We start from the raw sequence: 12,744 nt of genomic DNA, 5'->3' as shown, positions 1-12,744 counted from the left end.
TTGTTTTTTGATAGGAGTGTGGGTCTTTCATTTCATTTGACTGTGGTACATTGTGACCCACTTTGCGGGAACCCTAAATCCAAATAAGCTCCCCTCTGCGCCTGCCGCAGCTCCCCTTTCTGCTAGCCACACAGCTTCTGTCTTAATTTCCTGTTGGTACAGCTTCCAGGGCAAGGGTTGCCAGCTCACATGGAACGCCATTCTTGTTATTGAAGAAAATTACAATTGATCTCTTTACACGCATCCTTTTCACACATTCTTAAAAACAATTGCTAATTGGAAAGAGTTTGCAAATCCTCTTTACTGTACAGGTCAAAAGTCATCACGGGTGGCAGTATAATGGGAGAACCTTGTGTGGTGAAGTGAAGGGGCTCCCCTGACCAAGTTGAAGATCTTGATATTGGGATTATTTTGACTCTTTTTCAATCTTACAAGCACTCAGGACACATCAAAGATAATTGATTAAAAAAAATTCATAAAGGACATGAAGGCGGCACGGTAGCAGAGTGGTTAGCACTGCTGCTTCACAGCTCCCAGGGACCTGGGTTCGATTCCCGGCTTGGGTCACTGTCTGTGAGGAGTTTGCACATTCTCCTCGTGTCTGCGTGGGTTTCCTCCGGGTGCTCCGGTTTCCTCCCACAGTCCAAAGATGTGCAGGTTAGGTCGATTGGCCATGCTAAAATTGCCCCTTAGTGTCCTGAGATGCATAGGTTAGAGGGATTAGCGGGTAAATATGTGGGGATGTGGGGGTAGGGCCTGGGTGGGATTGTGGTCGGTGCAGACTCGATGGGCCAAATGGCCTCTTTCTGCACTGTCGGATTCTATGATATATTGGAAAATATGCCACTTCTGATTTTGTACCAGTTACTGATGTTTATGAATCCGAACTTATTTATTTGAACACACTGCTGAAATAGGAACAAAGGGGCAGTGGTAGGCCATTCAGCCCATCGACCCTGCTCTGTCATTCAATACAATCATGGCTGATCATTCTTGCCGCTTGGAGCTAATTAGTTGAGGCAACCAGTATGGATGATGGGGTGGAAAAGTGGTTGGCACTGCTGCCTCACAGCGCCAGGGACCTGGGTTCAATTCCAGCCTTGGGTCAATGCCTGTGTGGAGTTTGCACGTTCTCTCCGTGCCTGTGTGGGTTTCCTCCCACAGTCCGAAAGATGTGCGGATTAGGTGTATTGGCCATGCTAAATTGCTACTTAGTCAGAGAGTTAGCAGGGTAAATATCTTGAGTTACAGGGATAGGGCCTGGGTGGGATTGTTGTCGGTGCAGACTCAATGGGCCGAATGGCCTCCTCCTGCACTGTTGTGATTCTGTGATAGTGCGGTGAAGATGAAAAAGTAGATGAGGAATAAAGTGAACTGTAGGTTATGCTGATAGGATTCTAGAAATGGGAATTTAAAATGCACAGAAGAATGAAGCAGACTTGGTGATTGTTTTGGTGGTATGTTTGTTACTCTGACCTCTGCTGCATCTGACAAGGGATCAATACGCCAAGGTGTAAAACAGAAGAGAAAATCTATTCCACAAAAGTAATTTTAAAATATCACTTTGACCTCACCCTCGTGCTCTCGCTCCCACGTGCCCACATGTCCTCGCGGCCACACCTCCACCAAAACTGAATTAGTAACTGGATGGAGTATCTGCCTTGTTGCGAGTGGCTGGATGATTTACACATCAGGACTAACGGGTACCATTAAAACTCACCTTTCTTTTGTTAGCCAAGTTTGAGCCATTTTCTGTTGGTGATTTTCCCACCTTCTGGAAAATAAACAAGAATCTAATGGGCGAGTTTTTCCGGTCGCGCTCGCTGGAAAATCCCGCCCGAGGTCAACAGACCTTTCCACGGTCCTTCCCTCGCCCGCTATGATTCGCGCGGCGGATGGAACAGGAAAATTCACCCCGATGTCTTAATTCCATCAATTCCCATGCTTTAGTCTTTGTTCTTGTCCCCTCCACCTGGTCACACCAGTTGGCTCCTGCAGTGTTGATTTGTGCAACAGACATGCCCACCCTGGATAATTGCTAAGCTCCCGATTTTTAAAACGTGGAACTCCAGCAACGCAGTTGCGTTACTGTAAAGATCTGCACGTTAAAAATAATAAATGCTTTATGAATTATTAACTGCATGCGGCAATACTAGACACTGTACACAACTTCTAAAAGACATTGGTAGAAGCATTACTGGCTCTTTTTCTGAGAATTCACATTGAGAATGACAGTTATTATTATTGGGCTGCACTTTTGACAGAATAATTACCATTTAAGTCAGGCCTTCTCGGGCAACACTATCAAATTTGATTCCCAGTGGTGGGGCCATTACAGAATAAGCTGAGTTGTTCAGGCAGGTCCCAACCAATCTGGAGGTGGCAAACCTCTCTGTCTGCCGGGGCTCAGTGTAATAACAGTATCCTATCAAATCTATAATTGTCAGAGTCATTTTTCTTCTTGCCAGTTGTATTCTCTCCACCAACTTTTTCCCTCCACTTCTGCAGCAAGATGTACCCAAATATAAACTAGGAGCAGGAGTAGGTCACACAACCCTTGGAGCCTGCTCCGTCACTCATTAGATCTTAGCTGATCTGACTAACCCCCGCCTTCCCCCCCCCGATACCCTTTCACCCCTTTGGTTGCTCAAGAATCTATCCCGCCTTGAAAATATCCTCGGTCTCTGCTTCCACCGTCTTTGGAGGAAGAGAGTTCCAGAGACAGTGGAATTGGTCGAGAGCTTCGAGACTAGGTGTCTAGATCACTGACAACCACTGGTCCTTCCATGCCGACACTATAGTTAAGAAAGCCAACCAACGCCTCTACTTTCTCAGGAGGCTGAGGAAATTTGGCATGTCAGCTACGACTCTCAGCAATTTTTACAGATGCACCATAGAAAGCATTCTTTCTGTTTATATCACAGCTTGGTCTGGCTCCTGCTCTCTCCAAGACTGCAGGAAACTATAATGGTTTGTGAACGTAGCCCAGTCCATCAAGCAAACCAGCCACCCATCCATTGACTCCGTCTACACTTCACACTGCCTCGGCAAAGCAGCCAGTATAATTAAGGGCCCCCACACACCCCGGTCATACTCTCTTCCACCACCACCTGTCGGAAAAAAAATACAGATGTCTGAGGTCACGTACCAACCGACTCAAGAACAGCTTCTTCCCTGCTGCTGTCAGACTTTTGAATGGACCTATCCTGCACTAAGTTGATCTTTCCCTACACCCTAGCTTTGACTGTAACACTACATTCTGTACTCTCTCCTTTCCTTCTCTGTGAACAGTATGCTTTGTATAGCGTGCAAGAAACAATACTTTCCATTGTATACTAATACAATGTGACATAAATCAAATCAAAAGACTCACCACCCTCTGAGAGAGAGAAATTCTTCTCATCTCCGTCTTAAATAGGCGACCCTTTATTTTCTAAGGCATGATGGCACAGTGGTTAGCACTGCTGCCTCACAGCACCGGGGACCCGAGTTCGATTCCCAGCTTGAATCTGTGTGGAGTCTGCATGTTCTCCCCGTGTCTGCATGGGTTTCCTCCGGGTGCTCCGGTTTCCTCCCACACTCCGAAAGACGTGTGGTTAGGTGCATTGGCCATGTTAAATTCTCCCTCAATGTCCCCGAACAGGCGCCGGAGTGTGGCAGCTAGGGGATTTTCACAGTAACTTCACTGCAGTGTTAATGTAAGCCTACTTGTGACACTAAAATAAACTTTACTTTTACTTTACCTCGCCTGTCCAACCTTTCCTCATAAGATAACCCACCCATTCCTGGTATTAACCGTGTAAACATTCTCTGGGCTGTTTCCAATGCATTTGCATCTTTCCTGAAATAAGGAGGACAATACCGTGCACACTATTCCAGATGTGGTCTCGCCAGTTAGGCGAGATTTTGCAGAGAGAAGAACGGTAACACTAACGGCCATTCAGCATACGGTGGGATAAATCGAACAGCAACTTTTGCACAGCGTGCGGTTAAACACAGAATCTGGAGCTTGTTGTCAAATAGTTTTCTCCCCGAGGGATGCGCAGTGACAGTTCCTTCCAATAGTCTCGGCATTGAAACCAATGGAATGCTGTATACTTGCTGTATTCGCTCTGTACTCCCACAATAAAAATAGCAGTGCATATTAAGGCTGCTGTATTCGTGAATGTAAGTTTGTAGATGCTGTGATAATTTTTCAGGGCCAGAGATGTAATTAATCCAGATAGGAAATTAGCATTAGAGATTTTTTCAAAAAATGTTATCTTTTCTGTCTCTTATGTCGCTCTCTCTCTGAGCTAATCCTGTCTGTCTTTCACGGACTTGATGTCTCTATCTGATTAAATCTAATTTAATAATTCCTGGCCCATCCGTCTGCACATCTCAGTCTTCAGCATGATTGTTTGAAGACCCTCTCTGTCTCGTGCTTTGCTCATTCGCACCAAAATCCTGGAATTAGCTCTTTAATCGCACTGCAGGTGTACCTACACCAGATGGACTGGAGCAATTCAAGACAGCAGCTCACCACCACCATCTCAAGGGCAGTATTAAGGATGGGCAATGAATTGGCAATGTCCTATTTATTGACTGCAGCTCGGTCTTCAACACCATTATCCTTACGAAACTCAGCTCCAAACTCCATGGCTCCTCCCTCTGCTGGACTGGATCCTAGACTTCCTCAGACCACAATCAGTAAGGATAGACAACAACACCACCTCCACGATCATCCTCAACACCGGTGCCCCACAAGGCTGTGTTCTCAGTCCCCTACTATACTCCTTATACACCAATGACTGTGTGGCCAAATTCCCCTCCCACTCGATTTTCAAGTTTGCTGATGACAGCACCGTAGTGGGTCGGATCTCAAACAATGATGAGACGGAGTACAGGAATGAGATAGAGAATCTGGTGAACTGGTGCGGCAACAATAATCTCTCCCACAATGTCAACAAAACGAAGGAGATAGTCATCGATTTCACAAAGCGGATTGGAGGACATGCCTCTGTCTATATCAATGGGGATGCAGTAGAAATGTCGAGAGCTTCAAGTTTTAAGGTATCCAGGCACCAACAACCTGTCCTGGCCCCCCCATGCTGACGCTATAGTTAAGAAAGCCCAACAACGCCTCTACTTTCTCAGGAGACTTAGGAAATTTGGCATGTCAGCTACGACTCTCACCAACTTTTACAGATATACCATAGAAAGCTTTCTTTCTGGTTGTATCATAGCTTGGTATGGCTCCTGCTCTGTCCAAGACTGCAAGAAACTACAATGGGTCGTGAAGGAAGCTAAGTCCATCACGCAAACCAGCCTCCCATCCTTTGACTCTGTCTACACTTCCCGCTGCCTCGGAAAATAGCCAGCATAATCAAGGACCCCACACTCCCAGACATACTCTCTTCCACCACCTTCCATCGGGAAAAAGATGCAAAAGTCTGAGGACACGTACCAACCGATTCAAGAACAGCTTCTTCCCTGCTGCTGTCAGACTTTTGAATGGACCTACCCCAAATTGAGTTGATCTTTCTCTACACCCTAGCTATCACTGTAAAACCACATTCTGCACTCTCTCTTTTCCTTCTCCCTGCATGGTATGCTTTGTCTATATAGCGTGCAAGAAACAATACTTTTCACTGTATCCCAATACAAGTGACAATAAATCAAATCAGAGCCAGAACGCCCACATCTGAATTTCTTTTAAAAGCAGATACCCTGTGAAATGTGCCACTCCGAATCAAAAACTCCATTCAATTCAAGTTGGTGCTCAAAAACTTGCAAAAACTCGATAGTTGTCAGTGTGATGAATAGCATCTTCTTTTTTATTTACTAGTGTCATAATAGGCTTACATTAACACTGCAATGAAGTTGCTGTGAAAATCCCCTAGTCGTCACACTCTGGCACCTGGTTGGGTACACTGAGGGAGAATTTGGCATGGCCAATGCACCTAACCAGCACGTCTTTCGGACTGTGGGAGGAAACCAGAGCATCCGGAGGAAACCCACACAAACATGGGGAGAACGTGCTGACTCCACACTGACAGTGACCCAAGGTGGAAATCAAACCCGGGTCCCTGGTGTTGTGAGGCAGCAGTGCTAACCACTATGTCATCATGCCACCCCCTCTGCTTCCCCTTGTCCTTCCAGATGGAAGTGGTCGTGGGTTGGAAGGTGATTTGCAGATGGACGCGCAAACCACTGGACCGCAGCTGGCAGTGGGCAATTCTCAGACCCTTCCTCCTCCCTTCTCCAGCGGATGCACTTGACCTCTGCTTGGCCCCTTTCCCACAGCGATGTGATCTGCTGTTGTGAGGCAGGTTCAGGTGAAGCATTGTTCCCGATTCCACGGCACAGCATTCATTGTGCATTTCTGAACACACAATCACATAATTGTATTTGTTAGATTCGAAAACAAGTAGTTTTAAAATTATATTTTGTATGAGAGAGGGTTAGCGAGGCCTAAATTGGATTTTACCCTTTGAGCACGCTACCTGTTCAGCCCTGTCTTGACTGAGCACCCATCTTTCAGGCAAAAACATTCGAACAATGCAAATTCCCTTGTTCCTCCTCAAAAAAGGAACATTTCAAAGCTTCTGCTTGCCACACAGCCCGACAGCATAAAATGAACGAGGCTTGAAACAACTGGTGACATTTATGCCTCCCTGCGTTTGAAATCCAGAGGTGTTGATGGTGACGCAGTTCTGCCTTTTAATAGGACTGAAGAACCTAGAACTGTCTGCAGGGCATCAGCCTAATGCCGAGCAAGGCAGAGGTGTGAAATTTGTTTTATTTTGCCTTTACTTTATTAAACATAAAACAATAGCAGATTTTATTGCCCTCGTGGGCGTGTGACATTCTATCTTATGATGGATTTCATTTGGAATGCTGTCTTGCGTTTGAGGAAGAGAAAACACAGGGTGAAGAATTTGACAGGTGTGAGTGTCTGCATTGACAAATAGTTGGATCAAAATCCATTAATTTAAGGCAGCACCGTTGATGGAAGTCAAAGGATGAAGTTTAATAGAAACATAGAAGATAGGAGCAGGAGGAGGCTGTTTGGCCCTTCGAGCCTGCTCCGCCATTCATTAAGATCATGGCTGATCGTCCAACTCAATAGCCTAATCGTGCTTTTTCCCCATAACCTTTAATCCCATTCGCCCCACCCAGCCGCCTCTTGAATACATTCAATGTTTTTGTATCATATACTTCCTGTGGCAACAAATTCCACAGGCTAATTCCTGCCCCATGTGGGGCAGCACGGTGGCACAATGATTAGTACTGCTGCCCCCCAGCAACAGGGACCTGGGTTTTGGTTAGATTCCTGGCTTGGGTCACTGTCTGTGCAGAGTCTGCACGTTCTCCCTGTGTCTGCGTGGGGTTTCCTCCGGGTGCTCCGGCTTCCTCCCACAGTCCGAAAGACGTGCTGGTTAGGTGCATTGTTCAAGCTAAATTCTCCCTCAGTGTACCCGAACAGGCGCTGGAGTGTGGCGACTCAGGGATTTTCACAGTAACTTCATTGCAGTGTTAATGTTTGCCTACTTGTGACTAACAAATGAACTTAAAAAAAAAAAGACTCACTACTCTCCAGGTGAAGAAATGTCTCCTCCGTGCTAAATGGTCTAACCTGAATCCTCAGACTGTGACCCCTGGTTCTGGACTCCCCCACCATCAGAAACATCTTCCCTGCATCTATCCTGTCTAGTCCAGTTAGAATTTTATAAGTCTCTGAAGTTCCCCCTCATTTGTCTGAACTCCAGCGAAAACAATCCTAACCTAGTCAATCTCTCCTCATACATCAGTCCCGCCATCCCCAGACTCAGCCTGGTAAACTTTCGCTGCACTCCTTCAAGAGCAAGAACATTCTTCCTCAGAAAAGGAGACCAAAACTGCACACAATATTCTAGGGAGGCCTCACTAAGGCTCTGTATAATTGCAGCAACACATCCCTGCTCCTGTACTCGAATCCTCTCATTATGAAGGCCAACTTACCATTAGCCTTCTTTACCGCCTGCTGCACCTGCATGCTTATCTTCAGAGACTAGCGCACAAGGACACCCAGGTCCCACTGCACACTGCCCTCTCCCAATTTACAGCCATTCAGGTAGCCATTCAGCCATTCGGTTTAACAATATCATTACCATGATCTCCTGCTCAAATGCATTGGCGGAGGCTCCTACCAAAACTCACATTCAGTGATGACTGCCAGGAGTTATGATGTGGAGATGTCGGCGTTGGACTGGGGTGGGCACTGTTAAGAAGTCTCATAACACCAGGTCAAAGTCCAACAGGTTTATTTGCAATCACGAGCTTTCGGAGCGCTGCTCCTTCAGCAGGTGAGACTCACTCACCTGATGAAGGAGCAGCGCTCTGAAAACTCATGATTCCAAATAAACCTGTTGGACTTTGACCTGGTGTTGTGAGACTTCTTACTGTACCAGGAGTTAGGAAACCAAAGAATGGTCACATTTGACAGTGCAGCTAATTGTGAGTCAGAGACATCAACCACTGTTCAGAATTTAGTAAGGGGACAGTAAATCTCCTGATTTCACCAATTTGGAGCATATCTGATTGGTGCAGAGCGCGTGGAAACTCTGTTAAGCTGCCTAATAAAGACACAACTGTACAGATCCCGGCAACTGCTGCAGCAAACTAATAAGAATGGCAGTTTGCACAAAGGCAAAACAGATTAAATTTTGCTTGAATTAGGCAGCAGAGAGTGCATAACAATAACCGCAGTGACACTGGTAATAGCAGCTCAGGCTGGGGCCATTCATTTCCTCGTTCCAGCTTAGCTTTGGAAAGGCTGAAGCTATTAGAATCATCGGGATAGCAGAAATCCCACACAATGTTCCATTTATCTGTCGTCTCCACTAGATTAAGTGCCGTTGGTTGTAGCCGGGTTTCAGCTACAAGGTAGAATATGTTAGAGGGAGTTTGTCACACAATCAGACCAATGTACCTTGTATTTTTTTTCTTCTTGCTAGTGGTGATTGCTATATTTACAATGACACGGGAGATTCTTTTAAAGTGTCTCTCGGTGTTGTGCATTAATCTGGAAATTGGATGGAGCAGAGTTTTCTCAATAAACCTCTCTCTTTTTCTCCCTTTACAGATTCTGGATTTAGTCAAAGGGATGCATTACCAGCTGACCTGTCAGAAGTACTTTGAGCTAACCCACAATGTAAGGACATGTCTAATTTGCACGGCACAGTAATGAGAGTGGCTCTGTCAGCCTTGGGAGGCGACTGTAACTGGTGCATGAAAGTTGAAGTCTCAGAAGACTAATTGTATCCATCATTAGCTGTCGTCATTTGTTAATTTTTTACGGTCTTATCACTGGCCGTTTCCTATTCCGCAGCAGTGTTTTATGGTTTGCCTGTGTTTTCTTGCAGAGGGGAGGAAGGAACTGAACACTTAAAATCCGATACATTAATTAGGCCAATGGTTCCCCATCGAGGGGCTAAAACTACCAATTGCCAACCCTGGGTACTGTCGGCTGAGATTGCATTTTATGTTAATAGATAATTAAACCTAAATAATTAAATTTTGCTGGACCATTTATCAAAGCGACAATTGTTTTTACTGGGAATTCCAAGGAAGATTATCTCCGCGTCGCTCTTGAGCAGAATGCTAAGAGCAAACATGTAATGATGCAGTCTTGTCGGGGCTTTGTGGGGGGGTGGGTGGTTGGGGAGTTTACAATTGAAAATTGACCATTATTCAAAACTGGTGGGAAGTCCAGCTGCTGATCCAGTTGCAGAACTGACACTTTGCCACAGAAGGATTGTAGCCTGTCACTGTACAGTTTGGTGGGTTTTTTCCTCATGAACCACACACACCTATCATAGAATCCCTACAGTGCAGAAAGGGGCAATTCGCCTGTTGAGTCTGCGCCAACAATAATCCCACCCAGACCCTACCCCTGTAACCCCACATATTTACTCTGCTAATCCCCCTGAGACTAAGGGGCAAATTAGCATGGCCAATCCACCTAACCCGCACATCTTCCGGAGGAAACTGGAGCACCTGGAGGAACCCCACTCAGATACGGGGAGAATGTGCAAACTCCACACAGACAGTGACCCAAGGGCGGCAAGGTGGCACAATGCTGTCTCACAGTGCCAGGGACCCGGGCTTGATTCCTGGCTTGGGTCACTCTGTGCGGAGGCTGTACATTCTCCCCGTGTCTGCTTGGGTTTCCTCCGGGTGCTCCGGTTTCCTCCCACAGTCTAAAGATGTGCGGATTCGGTGAATTGGCCGTGCTAAAATTGCGCCTTAGTGTCAGGGGGACTAGTTAGGGTAAATGCATGGAGTTATGGGGATAGGGTCTGGGTGGGATTGTGGTCAGTGCAGGCTTGATGAGCCGAATGGCCTCCTTCTGCACTGTAGAATTCTATGATTCTAATTGAACCCCCGTGGCTGGTGCTGTCAGGCAGCAGTGCTAACCGCCATGCCTCCCCCTCTTTACTGTGAGATGAAGGGGAGGTGGTGGCATTAAAATATACCCAAAGTAATAAAACAACAACACGTTGCATCATATGGGACCTTGACAAAAGTCCCAAGGAGACTTCAAAAGAGAGTTATCAAATTAAATTTGACATTGAGGCACATAAACGATTAGGACAGGAAATCAAAATCTGGTTCAAGAGAGCGGTTTTAAGTTCAATGTAACATGCCATCACTCTGCTTTTCCTTTTCCAAGGCTCATCTTTCCCATCCAACTGGTTAGCCAAATCGTTTATTCACCGTTTTCTTGCAGCAATTGCCTTATTGTTTCAGGTCAGCATAGGGGAGACTGTGGTGTGGTGGTAATATCACTGGACTCGTAATTCAGAGGCCCAGGTTCATGCTGTCGGGACTTTGTTTCAAATCCCCCCATGAATTTGAATTCACTTAATAAATCTAGAACTGAAAGCTAAGCTCAGTCATGGTGACCATGGCAACTATCATCAATTCTTGTTTTAAAAAAAAGCACCTGTTTCACCAATGTGAACTAACGCCCGAAGGAAATTTACTCAGGAAATCTGCCATCCCCACCTAGCCTGGCCTACCCCAGAGCCACAGCAATGTGACTGACTCTTATCTGTCCTCTGCAGTGGCCTAGCAAGCCACTCAGTTCAAGGGCGATAAGGGATGGGTAAGAAATGTTTGGTCTTGCCGACATTTCATGATTTGATTTGATTTATTGGATTTGATTTATTGTTATTACATGTACTAGTGTACAGTGAAAAGTATTTTTTCTCGCGCGCTATACAGGCGCAGCATCAAGGGTGGATGCAGAAGATCCCATGGCCACTATTACAAAGATCAGATGAATTCTTCCCAGTGTCTTGGCCAGTATTCACCCCTATCACTAAAACACTGGTCATTACCAAATAATTTGATTTGATTTATTATTGTCACATATATTAGTGAAAGTTTTGTTTCTTGCGCGGTGTACAGACAAAGCATACCATTCATAGAGTACATAGGAGAGCAGGAATGGAGAGGGCGCAGATTGTAGTGTTACAGTCATAGCCACGATGTAGAGAAAGATCAACTTAATGCGAGGTAGGTCCATTCAAAAGTCTGATGGCAGCAGGGAAGAAGCTGTTCTTGAGTCAGTTGGTACGTGATCTCAGACTTTTGTATCTTTTTCCTGGTGGAAGGGAGAATGTCCAGTGTATGCAAATAATATAAAAATACTCAGCTAAAAATGTTTACAATATTATGAACAAATTCTGTTCATCGCAGTGGGGAGAGAGATCACTGAACGTACTGGTGAAGTGTCTTCACTGCCGGGAATCCTCCACAAAGATTCAGTCACATTTTCTGTGCCGGGCTAAAGCACCAAGGGAGAGTCATCCTTTCGACCCAATTCTTGTGAAACTGCAATGCCTTTGTACAAGCAGGAGTCTCTCCAGGTTTTTGTGGAGCAAATCTTAGTGAAAACGCGCAGTGTTATAAAAATGCCATCCTTCTTAGCATTGAACTACCTTTAAAGCATTAAATAAATATTGTGAGATAGTAACGTTTGGATTTTGTTTTGATGTGCAGAGGTGCAACTGGAATGTTTAATGAGCCACTTAAATCCTCAAAGTGGATCAATTGAAAGACTGGAAAGAACATCAAAGAATGACAAAAATAGCTTGAGAAGGAGGGGAAAACTAGAGTACAAGAGAAAGCCAGCTAGTAATATAAAGATGGATAGTAAGAGTTTCTACAGATATTTAAATAAGAAAAGGGTTAACAAAGTGAGCATTGATTTAATTTGATTTATTGTCACATGTATTGAGATACAGTGAAAAGTATTGGTTCTTGCTTGCTATACAGACAAAGCATACCGTTCATAGAGAAGGAAAGGAGAGGGTGCAGAATGTAGAGTTACAGTCATAGCTAGGGTGTCGAGGAAGATCAGTTTAATGCGGGTAGGTCCATTCAAAAGTCTGACAGCAACAGGGAAGAAGCTGTTCTTGAGTTGGTTGGTACGTGACCTCAGACTTTTGTATTTTTTTCCCAACGGAAGAAGGTGGAAGAGAGAATGTCTGGGGTGCGTTGGGGTCCTTAATTATGCTGGCTGCTTTGCCAAGGCAGCGGGAAGTTTAGACAGAGTTACTGGATGGGAGGCTGGTTTGCGTGATGGGTTGGGCTACATTCACGACCTTTTGTAGTTCCTTGAGGTCATGGGCAGAGCAGGAGCCATACCAAGCTGTGATACAACCAGAAAGAATGCTTTCTATGGTGCATCTGTAAAAGTTGGTGAGAGTCGTA

The 12,744-nt window shown here is 45.3% G+C and overlaps 1 protein-coding gene across 1 annotated transcript in view; it reads left to right on the top strand.

Moving 5' to 3' along the window:
- prim2 (DNA primase subunit 2) overlaps positions 1-12,744 on the top strand; it is a 197,084-nt gene that overhangs the window by 177,035 nt on the left and 7,305 nt on the right. The window contains exon 12 of the mRNA XM_078213598.1: positions 9,107-9,175. Within this exon, the coding sequence (XP_078069724.1) occupies positions 9,107-9,175 (69 nt within the window). The remainder of the gene's footprint in view (positions 1-9,106; positions 9,176-12,744) is intronic.

Source organism: Mustelus asterias, chromosome 5 (genome assembly GCF_964213995.1).
Source record: "Mustelus asterias chromosome 5, sMusAst1.hap1.1, whole genome shotgun sequence".
In the NCBI taxonomy this organism is placed as follows: Eukaryota; Metazoa; Chordata; class Chondrichthyes; order Carcharhiniformes; family Triakidae; genus Mustelus; species Mustelus asterias.
This window is presented reverse-complemented; position numbering and strand designations above follow the sequence as displayed.